This window comes from Ctenocephalides felis, unplaced genomic scaffold (assembly GCF_003426905.1).
Source record: "Ctenocephalides felis isolate EL2017-DRISC unplaced genomic scaffold, ASM342690v1 CF-g0.4_SCAFFOLD_03570, whole genome shotgun sequence".
In the NCBI taxonomy this organism is placed as follows: Eukaryota; Metazoa; Arthropoda; class Insecta; order Siphonaptera; family Pulicidae; genus Ctenocephalides; species Ctenocephalides felis.
Genome location: NW_020539724.1, coordinates 21339601 through 21355701, shown reverse-complemented (window position 1 = coordinate 21355701; position 16101 = coordinate 21339601). Strand labels below are relative to the sequence as shown.

At 31.3% G+C, this 16101-nt stretch overlaps 1 protein-coding gene across 1 annotated transcript in view; it reads left to right on the top strand.

The window, feature by feature from the left end:
- The window catches only part of LOC113383581, a 102426-nt gene extending 87533 nt beyond the window's left edge, over nt 1–14893 (top strand). Inside the window, exons 9-34 of the mRNA XM_026621834.1 lie at nt 230–350; nt 466–722; nt 795–1005; nt 1372–2554; nt 2622–2746; nt 2819–2885; nt 3203–3333; nt 3406–3552; nt 3811–4055; nt 4535–4701; nt 5513–5636; nt 6124–6232; nt 7229–7411; nt 8010–8105; nt 8332–8632; nt 8791–9072; nt 9391–9641; nt 10127–10303; nt 12250–12474; nt 12705–12972; nt 13052–13189; nt 13317–13520; nt 13882–14093; nt 14336–14427; nt 14547–14658; nt 14749–14893. Coding sequence (XP_026477619.1) covers nt 230–350; nt 466–722; nt 795–1005; nt 1372–2554; nt 2622–2746; nt 2819–2885; nt 3203–3333; nt 3406–3552; nt 3811–4055; nt 4535–4701; nt 5513–5636; nt 6124–6232; nt 7229–7411; nt 8010–8105; nt 8332–8632; nt 8791–9072; nt 9391–9641; nt 10127–10303; nt 12250–12474; nt 12705–12972; nt 13052–13189; nt 13317–13520; nt 13882–14093; nt 14336–14427; nt 14547–14658; nt 14749–14814 — 5494 coding nt within the window. The 3' untranslated portion in view covers nt 14815–14893. The remainder of the gene's footprint in view (nt 1–229; nt 351–465; nt 723–794; nt 1006–1371; nt 2555–2621; nt 2747–2818; nt 2886–3202; nt 3334–3405; nt 3553–3810; nt 4056–4534; nt 4702–5512; nt 5637–6123; nt 6233–7228; nt 7412–8009; nt 8106–8331; nt 8633–8790; nt 9073–9390; nt 9642–10126; nt 10304–12249; nt 12475–12704; nt 12973–13051; nt 13190–13316; nt 13521–13881; nt 14094–14335; nt 14428–14546; nt 14659–14748) is intronic.
- The last annotated feature ends 1208 nt before the right edge of the window (nt 14894–16101 follow it).

The following is a 16101-nucleotide window of genomic DNA, read 5'->3' as shown; positions in this document are numbered from 1 at the left end:
GTAAGTAATTCAATATTATAATTATTACTTTATAATTGGATTAGCCTACAAGTGATAATATTTAGCCAAAAACCTCTTGTTTTAGTTTTTCAACTCTATTCAAATTTATTTAGAATTGCATACTCATGCATAGTTATTAGAGTAGTTTTTTTGCTCTAATCAATGTCCAATAAAATCATATTTTATTTTGAAATTATTATTTATTACATGTTAATTTTCAATTTTATAGCCAAGAAGATGATCTGGATACGTACCAATTCAAATCGACAATTATTGATAGATTGAAAAAGTCAATTGATAAATCTATTGGTGATAATCCATTGGAAAAAGGAAAAATGAAAACTCTTCCTGTAAGCATCTTTAAATTATAAAACCAATTCCTGTCCGAAATAAACTTTAAATTGAATTATTGGATTAATTTATTTTTTGCTGAGACATTATTAAATTTTTAATTTAATTTCTCAGGAAATTTTGCAAGAACATACTAGTCATCTAACAATATTAAGGGAACACATGCTGCTGTACCAGCTGGTTGATAGAAAATATTTAGAATTCATTAGAAAAAGGATAACTTTCATACATTCGAAAGCAGAAAGTTCCAGCCGGAAAGATCCCAGCGCCAAGAAAGATAGTTTAAGAAACGAACCAATATTTATCAAAGGATCTCAAGGTGTCGGTAAAACGACTTTGCTGTATGATGCTTATACGAGTTGTACACAATGGTAAGATAATTGAAAATACAATTGTTTGTACTACTTTTAGACAACGCTTTATAATTAAATATTTCTATTTAGGTTTACATGTCCAGTAACAAGGATAGCTCGAACAGCTCGTGCTACTCCGAGGTCCTGCAGGGTTTTAGAATTCTTCCGTGTTTTGTGCCAACAATTGTCATTTGTTCTCGCGTTACCTCAGGGACATCTTCCGAAAGATGCAGGATTTGATCCTCGATATGTCAGTAAATGGTTTAAGGACATCATAAGGTGTTGTGGTGAACGAGATGAGGTAAGAAGACAGTACATAATAATAGTAGATGGATAGTAGAGTAGTCTGCGATTTCAGTTTAATAAATAATTGTTTTGGATTGATTCGAAAGAACTTGCATTTTAACCCAACATAGAATAAAAAACTTACCAAACTATCCAAGTTGTGATAGTCAGATGGATTTACTACAATTAATTAATTGCATATCTAACTGTTGTTATTTGACGAATTATTGCATCTGTAATTTTTATCCTGCAGGATGCATTACCATACTTCGTCGCGTTTTAAAAGCATGAATAAGTTTTTATTCAAATGTTACAATAGTTCTAAAGATACATATTGGATAAAACTGCTTCATCACTTTTCAAATTTTATTTTATATTTCAGGTCTTTATAATATTCATTGATGATCTGCACAAATTGTTGGGGATGAATCACCATGAAATGAACATGTATATGCCGGCCATTTACCCGCGAAATGTTTTTGTCATCTTTACTGTAGCAACTAATGATGAACCTGGCTTTAACAAAGTTGGTTCAGTATTGAACCCATCTCAAAGTGAACAGAAATTAATGAAGAGTGACTCATTAAAAACTGATGATAAAACTAATTCTCCTTTTTCTACGAATTCCAACGACCAAGGCATGAAGATCTCATCCAGTGAACAAAATTTACGCGAACAAAATGCACCATTAAATCGCGAGCAACCTTCACAACAAAGTATAAGAAAACGTTTGCATAAACAAATGAGTGAACAAGAAGTTATATTAAGTGACCAGCAACATGGATTGAATAAAAGTTCAAGTGAGCATAATATAAATGAACAGTTATTGATCAGTAAACGCGAACCAGGAGCTGGTGATCATCAGCATAGCAATATTTACAAAAGCCTGCAGAGTGTCAACAACTGCATAGAGTTAACTCATAGTGTGGCTATCAGAAGATGCGAGAATTGTTTGGCTGAATATATGCATAAAACTTTGGTAGATGAAGAACAAGAAAATCTGAAAAATTCAGGTGGTTCTGAAAAGAGTGGTACCACAGAGGAAAAGAACGATAAAGTCAATGATAATGGTAATTCTCATCAAAAAGTATTTGAATACTGTGGAAACTTCCTAGCAAAACGAAATTCTACTGATCTTTTTCAAGAAAATTGTGAAGATATCACTAGTTACTTGAAGCATTACTATCAACCTAAATCCCACCAGGACCACACGACTTCATTATGCTGCACTTTGAAACACAATTCACTTGATGATCATCCCAACAAGGAAGATCCAGATAATCATTTTAAATCCCAACAAATAACTATCAAAAATACTACGACATTTTCGCAGCATTTAGAAAACCGGTTAAACAAACTTCAAGATATGTTCGGAATGGAACCGGTTGCACAATTTTGTCGATATATTTGTTGCACAGAATTCGGTTTAACAGAGAGCGAATGTCTGGAGCTCCTGGTACCGATTGAGAAAGATGATTCAATTCATGATGAACCGATTGGATGCCGATTTGAAGAAAAAGGAGAGTTTAATTTCAGGACTTTTCGTGCTGTTAAGGAAGCTTTTGGTAAGTTTATACGAGGTAATACAATATTGTTTCAAATAATTTACATTAATACGAGTATCTTGAACAGGCGAATTGATTTTGGACAAATACTTGACTGGTAAAATTGTTCTCCAGTGGCGACATCAGCAGATGGGCGTGATAGTAAGGCGAAAATTTTTAACAAGGGATGTTCAGAAACAAACTCATATTCAGGTGGTTAAATGGATAATAAAGTATGTTATATAATATAATATATTCAATAAGCAATGTTTAACTATGCTGTAGGTCGCCAATTTGTTTTTGAATGAAGATGAACCAAAAGCTTTGGATGAGGCAGATGATAGTTCTCAAGGTACGACTGACTTCTTATTAAATTATTGTTACTCTCCATTCTTCTGATAAAAAACCTATAAACTACCGTTTCTCTATAATTGGCAGAAATATGCAAAAATGATTGTCAAAAATCATGAACAGCAAATTTTTACCAAAATTAATGAACCGGTTTTAAAAATTCTAAATATCTAAATCTATTTATAAGATATGAATTGGAAATCGTGCTGATTAGTTTCTGGTAACGATCGACCGCGGAAACAGCATCAGATTGTCTCTTAATATACAGTAATTAATTGGGATATTAGTAGACTTCGATCTTTTAATTTTTTTGTTCAGATAATCCGGCTACTACGACCACTTACAATCTCCGACACGTAGAGGAATATTGGACTCAACTTCTCCGAGCTGGTTCTCTCGATCGCCTAAAGAAAACTTGCTGTTGCAACTTCGATTTTCTTTTAGCATCGGTTAGTTGGTGAATCAGTTTTGATTTATATTCTTTAATAATTTATGTAAATCACTAACAATTTATTGTTTAGGTTCAAATGGTATCAATCAGTTATTTACGGTGCCTGTTGGAAGAAATCCGAGATTTTATTTTAGATCGGGATATCGAAATTGTGTATTACATTATTCAAAAATCTTCTGATACATTGACTAGGGATCCAACACAATTGGCAGCTCAGGTAAAGAATTTAGTCACATGATAATATATTTATTTTTTTATCATTTGTCTATAGAACTTCATATGATGGTACATAAAACTGCAGTATGTAAATTGTAAAATTTATTAGAAATTAAGTATGACGTTATTAATAATGGGTTAACGCAGTGTCACGTCAATTGTGAGTCTTGAGAACCACATAATTTTGGCGCATTTGTTTATAGATTTATAAATATATCAGATAAAAATAATGAATGATGTAAATCTAATATATTTTTAGATGATAAGTTGGCTGAAACGCATCACAGACATTGAAGATCCACTTATTGCTGCATCCAAAGATATTTTAGGATTACCTTCATCAGCAATTGCTAATAATCAGTTAAATTCTCCAAATGCTTCTAAAGATATAACGAAAGGATCAGAAGGCGACGCAAAGAACAACGTTCTAAATCAGTTGATGACGTCTTCGATGGCTTGGAGTGATGGTTTCACCTCTCCCCTGCTGGTTCCTTTGAATTCCTGGTAAAAATTATTTTCATTATAAAAATTCTATAAAAAGATACTTCTTGAAAAGTAACAATGACGTACAATTTGTATCCCCATAAAGCCCTGAATGAAAATGAGCTTTACGGGTTGCATCTTGGGCATAATTTTAGACCTTTAAAAAATGTTCAAGTAGATGTTAATTTGAACTGTAATTGATGTATGTTTTTATATCAACGTGTCTCAGGTTCATATATAATTAATGTAGCATATTGTAGCTCGATTGCTCAATTTTTTTAAATAATTATCAGACAATGAATGATAGTTTTGTTAATAATTTTAGTAGAGTCTTGGTAATTTTTGTTTCTGATTATTTCGAGTTTCGTTTGCTAGACTATATTTTACTAACCTCATAAAATCTTTGCAACGATATCTCTATATTATTTACTTATAGTGCTGTGTACTTTATTATTGCGGAAGTTTTAAAATTATTACTAAATTTGTTTTATTAATTCCAGGTTACCACCTCCTATCTCTGAACATATAAAGCATATGACAGTCCGCCAAAGTGTGAATCTGCTGCGAATTACTCCTGGTTCTCAACACTTGGTCGTGGCCTGCGCCAATAAATCTCACCTGGAATTGTATCACATAATGAGTAATAGACTAGTTCATGTTTTTACAGGTAACATAGTTTTATATTTGATTATTTGATTTTCTAGTTCATTATTTCAATTAAAATGTATATTATTTTGATTGGCAATAAAACCATGCAAAAAAAATATTTCAATTGCCGGAAAATATTTACCTTTTATAAATACTTATACTAGAAAACAAACCTGATTTTATGAATTTCATTCAGCAATATAATAATTAGTGATATAATATATTTATTTGTTGCACAAAAATTGTACTCATCTTTGAGTTTCAAATTGATAATTTATTTCACATTAGTTATTGAATTATTAAAAACGGAATTCAATTTTTAACGAAATTTTAACCCAGTGGTTGAACTCTTTGGGTCACCAACGATATGAATTATAAAATATATGATAATAAATTAAAAACACCGGTATTCTTCCAGAAAGAAAATCTTCGACATTCTGTGTCAAAATTTATGAATCAATATTATATATATATATATATATATATATATATACAATAATTTTGTCAATATATTTTTCTATCGTCATTTTCACGCGTTTCTTACGTTTATAAAAGCATAGGATTTGTTTGTTGTTCCACATAAGAGCATATCTTCCACAAACCATTATGTAAAATAAATAGTAATATTATCAATATTAACTAATTTTCTATATATATATTTCTACAATATCTATAATAATATCTTAGTAATAATTAGTTTTTTCAGATTCATGATCAGTGAGTAATTTCAACGTTCCGCCTTTGTTATATTCTCTATTATTTATTAAATTTATCAATATAAACGTTTGTGTTCTTATTTTAAATATAGGTATAAAATTCATATTTTTAAGGTCACAGTGGTCCTGTAACTTGCATGGATATAACTAAAGGTTCTCAATATTTGTTGACCGGTTCTGAAGATACAACCGTTATAATTTGGGATCTCAAAGAACTAAGGTTGCGGTTTCGTATTTTGTAAGTGAATCAATAATTTTTTTCAACTTAAAGCATGCTAATTACCAATAAATTATACTTCTCATTCTTCCTACAGTTTTTTATTTTTTATTTATGTTTTATCCCATTAAAGTTTTAAAGACGTAAGACATGATTTCATAATCATCAAACGAAATATAGAAATTCAATGTAATAGATAATTAAAACTTTGCAATTCTTTTTCTATGAGACATTTCAAGAAACTTTGCCCAAAAAACTTTTTTCATAGACCTATAATATTTTAAGGAATCATTTCGTTTTAACTATCAACTCCATAACCAATAATCCTGATCTTTAAATATATGGAGAAAAAACATTATTGATTTTTCGCTGGCTCGAACGCCACATGCGAGATATGGTTTCTTCGGCAAATTTTCTTGAAGTTATCCATAGAACCAGTGATCCACGATTTCATATATTTATATGTATTTTATTTCTAATTATACTATTATTTTTATCCATATTTCAGTGAGCACATAGCACCTATTTTAAGTGTTTGCTGCGCCTTCGATTCGGAAGTAATAAGTGCAGGCGACGACTCCAGTATTATTGTGACATCACTTGTCGATGGAACCACCGTAAGTCCATTCTAACATCCTACAATTCTTTTAATCCAAAATTTTATAATAAGCACGAATAATATAATTTTATAAATATCATTAGATTGTTTACCCGTAAATTATCTAATATGAGTAATTTTATTAGTTGCGCACTTGGTCCACTCTATATTCTGATTTATTGTCACCTCCATTAAACTGAACTAAACCTATTAAAATTTAAGTATTAATAAAATCGATTTATGTTATATATTAATTTTATACGGCTTGTTGCTATAATAAAGTTTATGGATTTTAATAACACGGTTATATCTGCACTTTTGTTATTGTATATAAAATGAAATTTAATTTGTTATTGAAGTAATAAATTCTCAGCTATTAGGATTAGGAGTAGCATAAATTGTATCAGCTAGAACTGTTTGTTGATATTAATATAATATTATATTCACGGTTGTTAAATGAATTGAATATTATATTATAAAATTATAGATTATTCAAAAACATTAGTCATTAAAATATTCTGCAATAAATGTTTTAACTTTGGGGAGTATTAAATGAGCATATTTGTGATACTCCTCATTTTTATGGTAGTATATATACTACCATAAAAATGAGGAGTATCACAAATATGCTCATATCATACTAATATTGCTTAACAATTTGTTAAACCCCTAAAGAGTTAAAAAAAATAATTACCATCTAAAAGTATACTTTTAGATGGTAATTATTTTTTTTAACTCTTTAGGGGTTTAACAAATTGTTAAGCAATATTAGTATGATATAAACAGTTGAATTAGATAAAGTTTATTTTACGTGCTGTGTGTTTTTAACTATCTAACGCCCATAAATAGCAGATAAATAAGCGTAAATGATTTTTTCCATTCTTGGCGCATTTTAGATTTTAAAATTACCATCTTAAAATTCATTATTTTTGTGATTAGCAACTAATATAAGATATATTTTTATAAATTATAAATCCCCCATCGATTTCAATTCCATTTATTGGTCAATTTCCAGATTACCAAAATAGATCATCATAGAGGTCCTGTGACAGCACTAGTCGTCGATAAGGAGCAGGATATATTATTGTCATCTAGTCAGGACACGACAATATGCATCTGGGCTTTGACTGATTTTGAATTGCTCAATTGTATTAAAATGCAGGATAGCGTTTTATCACTAGACATCAGCGGAGATAATGTGAGTAGAAATTGGCAAAGATAAAATGATTAATTTTAGGAACGTGAGTGGAAAGGTCTGTAATTGTCTAAAATTAATAGAAGTAGAAATCTGCACATAGAAATAAATTGATTGTAGTAATAATTGAACGTTGAATGCAAAATTAATTCCAATTTTATATACAAATTCAGTCACAAAAATGAAACAGCATACATTTGAATGATAAATTTTATTTCATTTTTGTTTCGATTTATGAGAATTCTCATAAGTTTGTTATATTATTTCACTTCAAATCTTCAAATATTTGTATATTATTTCAACATCTATGGATTACCTACCAACATTCAACAATTTGTAGGCAACATTGGTCCCAAATGGCCAGACATGCCTGTGTTCAGGGTTAATTATTTACGTGGGATGAGCCATATATACCAATGTTGGTAAAACTATGTTCAATTTTTATATCCAGCCGATATCGGCTTCAAATTTGACAACGTAGATTGTATATTGCCCGTAGATTCAGCCCACATTAATTACTACTACGTTTTTACTACGTATCTATTATTGCAATTATGAATAATAAGTAATTAATGATGAACAATTTTATAAATTTCAATAGGTATTTTTGCTGGCACATTGTAAAGATAATGGTCTTTATGTGAGATCGTTGGTAACAGGAACAGAGCTGCATAAATTGGAGGATGCGCATTCAGAGGTACTAGTTTAGTTATTATATTAAAAAATAAAGTATATAACTTTATTAAAATAAATTATATTATACTAACTGAAGTATAATGACAAATATTTAACCAATGGATTGTCAATGTTATAGTCTAATAAAATGTTTCGAAATTTCATTTTTAATCCAAAAATGTCTGCAAATTATGAAGTTATAAATTTTAAATTATTAAATCATTTCTAAATTATAATTCAATTTCCAGATTCAGTGCATCTCTATTGCCAATGACAACAGGCGCGCCGTTGTCGGTTGCGCAGACGGATCAGTCCTGGTATACGAATTGCATTCTGGAAAATTGCTCAAAATGTACAGAAATAAAAAGAATTACTTCAAAAGTTATATTCACAAAAGCCATCAAGTCATCGATACAAGTATATATGTTGAGGATAGATTAAAAGACACTGCGTATTTGCATATGAAACTACATGATAATAAAGATCTCGATAGTAAGACATATACGAGCATATGCATATGCGAGAGTGATGATTTTCTAATTGTTGGAGGTAAGTTTTCATGAGACTTAACTTATGTTTATTAAGTCAATAATACAAGCAGATGATATTATGTTATAACTCCATATACTGCTGAATGTTGTATATGTATACCTAAATAAATTTTGGTTGCACTTTCCCTGGTTTTAGTATTTCTTATTTCTTCTCAGTTGGAGATCAAGTAGAAGTATATTCCTTTAGAGATGAAGGCGAAACAAATATAAATTCTCAGTGTTTCACAAAGAATCTCAAGAAGTCAATGAGACACAGAAGACCTAGAATTCCGAATACTTCATCATCTACAAGTGACGTCACCTGTATAAGTGACGTGACACGAGATGATCAATTCTTTGCAGAGGGCGACTCCAATGGTGACGTTACAGTCTGGTCTTTAGTCACTTCCTCGGTTAACAATGTGTTTTCATATTCAGTTGACAACGGAAAAACTTCAGGTAAACTTGAAAAATAGTTATATTCCTTTAGAAACATATTTAACGTTTTTCTAATATATGTTGAATATTTGACTAATATCTGTCCATGCCTGATACATTATTTTAACCTACTATATAGGTAATTAATCCAAATACCGTAAATGTGTATTTAATCTTTTGTCCTCCACGATTCGTAAACTTTTGGATTTGGACTGTGTTTTTTCTATATGGTTCTATCTACTGCATTTCTCATAATACGCACGTATTCAACAATATGCTAATTGTAATTGTAAATGTAATCAGAAACAAATTATCTACAACTTAATTAATTTCTTCCAGGAACTGGTAAATCATCATCAAGTTCTGATAAGACAATTAGCGCCGAAAAAGACAAATTCGCTATCGGCAAATCGTTGTCAGGTTCCTCTGATAAATTCGTGACCAGTCTCAGTAGCTCTCATGGTGGTGGTGATTCTTGTGTAACCTGCGTCACAGTGTCGCCTGATGTCACATTTGTTACGGCTGGTTTCCTGAACGGTGACATCATCAGTTGGAAGATAACGGATTCATCGCGGATAAGCATATTCAGGGTAAGATCAAATTCATACATTGTTGCCATTATTTCTGTATTGAAATATCTAAACATCTGCTTGAATAAATTATGAAAACGTCCGCCGTTTTGACTATATCTTCAAATATTTTAAACAATAAAATAATAAATGTAAATATAATAATATGGTAAAATAGCAAACAAAAAACAAATATCTTAATACCCAGTAAACACCGGGCGGCGGTAGCAATCTGAAGTCCACATTCGCCTTCAGCGATGTGACATGCATGTGGAATCTATGAGGATTTCAGATTGCTAATGCCGCTCCGTGTCGCTCGGTGTTTACTGGGTCAATTGGTGGATGTTTGTAAAAGTTCCAGTCTAAAAACAATGAGACAAATTTAGTAGATCAAAACATTTTATACAGTTTATAAAGTTAACACTTTCCACTCGCGATTTCCGAGATCGATATAAATTTTGGCATCCCAGTGGAAAGGGTTAACAAAACTATTTTTTAATTTTCAGGGTCACAAAGCACCAATATCCTGCGTCAGAGTACTCTGGGACAACAAAAGGATAATTTCTGGCGGCGGCAAAGGTGAAGAATTGGTAATTTTGTGGTGGGTGGATTCAGCAACTCCTATCAGAGTGTACAATGCACCATCTGAACTTGTAGATGTCACCAAAAATATGCGATATATTGTAAGTATCGACAGTCCAATTTTACAACATTTCTCATGATACTACTCTTTTGTATTTGTTTTGGGTTTGGTGTTTCTCATGGTATAGCTCAGTCTTTCTCAAAGTGGGCGATATCGCCCCCTGGTGGGCGATATTGATCTCCAGGGGGGCGATGAAAGGCCTCGCTAAAAATGTTGGTTGTTGACGTTGGGTTAGGGAGCATTTGTAATTTTATTTACTTTACATTTTAAAGTTCACCAGAATTTGTATCCCAACGATTAATTGGTACTTTATAAGTTTGGTCGTGTTTCTATGGTATTTAAATGATTTTGATACCATTTTATAGCTTTTTATCAAAAAAATTGTCTATCAAAAGGAAATTGTCTGACCCGGTTTTACAATCTGTTTGACTCTGTTATAGAGTTTTTAGAAAATAAGGACACACAGTTGTGCAAAAACCTGGTATCATCAAAAAATGATATAGCATATCTCACAGACCTTTATGCATTGCTCAACAATATGAATCTACAACTTCAAGGCGATGGCTTAAATTTAATAAAAACAAAAAATATCATCGCTGCTTTTGTAGCTAAACTGTTATTACATAAGAAAGATATTGGAAAACGGTAGTTTCATAATTTTCCAAATTTATCGGTATCGTGCAACAAAGACTTGCCAACATTTGGAAAATCTTCATGGCAATTTTATTGAAAGATTTCAAGATATTTTCAATTTGGAAATACCAGGCTGGGTATTAGAACCTTTTTCAAATGCAAATGTAGAAACATCAGCCCAGCTAGAAGAAGAGCTTATAGAATTAACAACAAATGAAGAATTAAAAATCAAATTTAAAGATGGTTATCAACAATTTTGGCTACAGAAGTCAATTCAGCAGTTATACCCTGGCATGTGGTCGGTTGTTCAAAAATTTTTCCTAGCATTTCCATCGTCATATTTGTGTGAACGTGGATTTAGCGCTGTGACAATGCTACTTACTAAAAACAGAAATCAGTTGCAAATTACCAAACGCGGTGACTTACGACTTTTTTTGAGTCAAATGGAACCTGATATTGACAAACTTGTAAAAAAACATCAAATTCATCCTTCTCATTAGAGTTTGAAACTAAAATTTGATATACTGTTTCTATTAAGTTGATTATAATATATAATATATATGACTAATGTCATAAAGTTGCATTTTATTTGCCCTCACTGGTAAAAATGTATAATTTAGAATGTAAGGTTGCATCAACTAATATATCACACTATAACTATATTAATAAAAGTAAAAAAAAAACAGTGTTCAGAGATTGGATAAAAAAATTGGTAGGGGGGCGATACAAAAATTTTGATCTTCAAAGGGGGCGATGGAAGAAATAAGTTTGAGAAACGCTGGTATAGCTCATTAACGCGCTGACTTTGTGTGGACAGGGCCGCAAGTTCGAGCCCGCGCTCTGGAAGACCAGATATCGCGTAGTAGCGATGCTAAATTAAAAATTTCTAAGAATGTTTCCATTTGAAATGAAGCCCATTTTGGGCACTCCTGTGTGAAATATCAATGGGAAATCTTTCACACTATCTTTTCATGAATCTTAGCTCTCGAGCCTGCCTTAGGGCACTATTATTACTAATCTTTTACTTAATTATTATAGATAACAACTTGGCTAGGACAACCATAATCTTCATAAGTTTTCTCTAGAATTAATTTACCAAAAGTTCAATTTCGCGTGGAAAATACAAAAATGTTTCTGACTTCAATTTTGAGGATAAATGCAGTTTCAAATTGATAAATTAACACAACCCAATCATCAGTTTACTTCCTCTATAAAAAAACTATGATCAAATTTTTCCTCCAAATCTAAAAGTAATAAATTTACCAAAAACAAAGATGACTCAAATATCTTTATATACAATGGTCTACTGTGAGAAGACATTCCTATATAATTAATATGTGATATTTTTACCAGATGTGCACGAACTTCGACTGCAGTTTGACAATACTGTCCCTAAATGCTTCCGAAGGAGATTCGAATCATTCCAATTCCGGAAAATCGAATGATGTCAAGTATTGCGTGACGCACAGTGACGTCATCGAGTGCTTTTCACCAAGTCACTGTGGACGTTACGTGGTGACAGGATCTCGCGATGCTTCGTTGAAAGTCTGGCAGACTGATGGAGGAAAACTTGCTCAGGTATGGCAAAAAAATTAAAGGTCACTGGTCAAGTTAAAATTTCTTGAATAGAGAGCAGATTGTAATAATGCGTATATATACAGGGTTATAATATGTGTATATATACAGGGTTTCTCAGGACTCAATGTCAAACCGAAACTGGGTGATAGTATTAATGGTACTGGAATTTTAGGAACCCATAAATTGTATTCTTTTGTAAAAAATCCTAAACTCACTGTTTTTCATTCTAGGTCCTAGTCGGCCACACAGACGGTGTCACATGTCTCTCCTATACCATAACTCCAGATACGACTTCATCTACCAATTCAACCTCAGTAGCCTCAAAACCTTTAACTACAAACCTAAAATCCAAATATAATCGGTTAATAACCGGGTCCCTAGACTGCAATCTTATTTTATGGGATGTCGAAACTGGAAGTGAATTATTTCTGCTCGGCGGTCATCTTGCTCCAGTTAGACGAGTGGATGTCAGTGGAGACGGAAGCACTTGTGTTAGCGGTAAGGATAAAATAAATATTAATTGTACATTGAATATATTTTGGTTTTAAATTACAAATATTATGTTTATCATTTCTAGCTTCTGATGATGGTACAATAATTGTTTGGGAACTGAAGCGCGGTTTGGCTTTGACCTCTTTACACCTGCATTGCACAAGCATTTTAAACATGTGCGTCGCAAACGACTGCAATAGGATTATTGCCAGACTATCTTTAGGTAAGTCTAAAATAATAATGAAGATCAGTATTAGTTCAACTTTGAAAAACAAGAAATTATTCGTTTTGCATGGTGACTATGTCCATGAATTTTCAAAATTAAAATTATGTATTTTTTCCCACGACAGATAACAGCATATCGTCGTCATATGAGCAAAGTGCAGGAATTGAATTCTCGACACCAGCAGCAGGTAGAATATCAGTTATCTGTTTGCATAACACGCCTGCAGTATTCAGGAAGATAGAGGAAAACATTTTCCTACTTGGAGCAGGTGCTGGATCAGACGACGGCGGAGGTGCCAGCAATGCCGAAAGCGAGGATTCTGTTTCTGGTAATAAATTTAATAAAATAGAATATATTTAATATTGTCAAAAGTGATTAATACTTTTTAACTCTTTGAGAATTTATCTTTTTGACGAAAATATTTTCGAATATAAAATCGATCCCAGTAAACACCGAGCGGCGTTAGCAATCTGAAATCCACATAGATTCCATATTGGTGTCACACGCTTGTGGTTTTCAGATTGCTACCGCCGCTCAAATTACACGGTGTTTACAGTGATGTTTAAAAAGCTTCTTTTTAATTTGGTAATTCAGTATAATATAGTGTCAAAACATATTTTTTTAAATGTGACTACATAAAATTGCATTGAGGAAATGATTATTTATCACTATTTTTTTATGATTTGTAGACAAATTGACCGGTCCTGGACTCACCTTCAACAAATTAAAGTCCTATGGAGCAGGGCTAGGCATTCATCACGGCGGAAGCGGCACTGGACTGAGTAAGCGGAAACCAGCGCCCCCACTACGAAAATTGTTAAAGAAAGAAGTATCACTGGACACTTATTCCTGGCAGAAAAAGTATGGTCATCTTACTGCCAGCAGCACCATCATGGCACAGGTTAATATGAAAAAACTTGAATTATCAAGAATACACACATATATTATATTATTAATAGTTCCATACAAGATCTTAAAAGTAATTTTATTGCTGTATTTTAACATTAGCCAATATTCAACATTCAAAATTGGACTTCTGTCAGTTTTATCTATTTTTTGCAGTTGTTTTTCTTCTAAAGTAAGAAGTGGTTTATCACCCTATTCCAGTACCTGGACTATTTTATATATGATTTCTATTTATAGGTGGACGAGAAGTTAAAAAGGCGATTCTCAGTGTCTGCATCAATGGAAGAAATATCAAAGTTGGCCGAAAACAATTCCGGTTCAAATTTGGAGCATGAGGGCGGAAATGGAAAGGGAAAAGGGTAATAAAATTTATCAAAATGTTAGATATTTCTAACTAGACGAATTACTGATTATCGTTAACCAATGTTTATTATTTTTAATGTAGAAGTAAAAAGAAAGACGCTTTGCGTAAGTCTCAGCAACATTTTGATCAACTAGAACAACTCTGGAGCAAAGTACCCACTGCACCGTCCAGTGGCAGCAGGTGGAACCGAAATTATGTGAGTTGACCTTATAATTTAATTACTATATCCAAATTCAATTTAAAATGTATTGTTTTCTTGATTAAAATGTTTTTTTCACATTTTTAGTTAACAAAACAGAGCTCCTTGGCAGAAGACCGAATAGACTCATCAGATGAGGAAACAGATGGATAAATTTTAATATTAGGATATAAACCAAAATATTACATACCAGTCCATGCGTAAGTAATTGATAAGTATAAGGTAAGTGTTAACATGTGGGTAAGTGCAAATTTTTTTTAAACAGTTTTAAGATAGTTAATTTTTTAGAAATAAAATGACTCGATACAGACACAGACATTAAAAACGACTTATTATGATTTTTAAACTTCTGATATAAAAGTTTACGTTATTTTGAAAAGCAGGCTATTATATTCAACGTTTTTGAGATACGTAAGTCTCCTTCTTTCGGAACTATCATTAATGACTAACCATTTTTCATTTCAAAGAATCAACAAACTTTTAAACGAAACGAAAACTAAAAGTTACATTTGATAATATAGATAAAATACGCCTTCACTCTTTTGAGTATTGTTTAACATTTTTTAAACTTGCAGATATAAAATATATCAATGATGCATAATTTTGTACCTATTAAATCGTAAAGTTTATATTTACCACAAATAACAAAAAAGATCACAAACGGTTTTTACCAAAAATCAATAAAATATGAACATATTTTTACCAAAACATAATAAATGTAATTTTACTTGACTATTTAAATGCCCATTTTATACAAATGTGATGCATTTCTAATGGATTTGTATTTTTAAACTTTCATACTATATTGAGAATAAGGATAAATACAATTTATAACATATGCACTTTCCACATGTTACATATATGCCGATAATATATTAATGTATAAGTATATAAAAATTAAGATATGATAATATAATGCCCCTAACTCTCGACAATCTATTTGCACACAATATATATTTATTACACTTAAGTATAAAGCAATTAAATGTTTCCTTATTGTGTACTTCTCGATCTACGAAAACATTAATGTTTGTGTTATATAAATATATATAAATATGTATATATATATATTATAGTACGTCTGTTCCTATCCCAAACCTCAAGAAAAATATTTATATAGACCCTATACATATCAAAAATATATTTAACTAAATTAAATTATATTATATTAAAATATATTAAATATTTATATATTATTATTTAAGCCGTATTATCATATGTATAGAATTATGCCAGTTATTGTCCAGATTGGACTAATTTAATAAATATTTAATTAAGTCATAAAAGTTAAACGTTGTTATGACAGTTTCAAATTTATACTCTTTATCATTTGATTCTGTATAATTCTAGAAAAATGTAAGCCAAATGTTTTCTTGTGATCTATTTTATATTGTTTGTTTGATTTTAATATACATATATTAAACGGCAGTTAGAAAATGA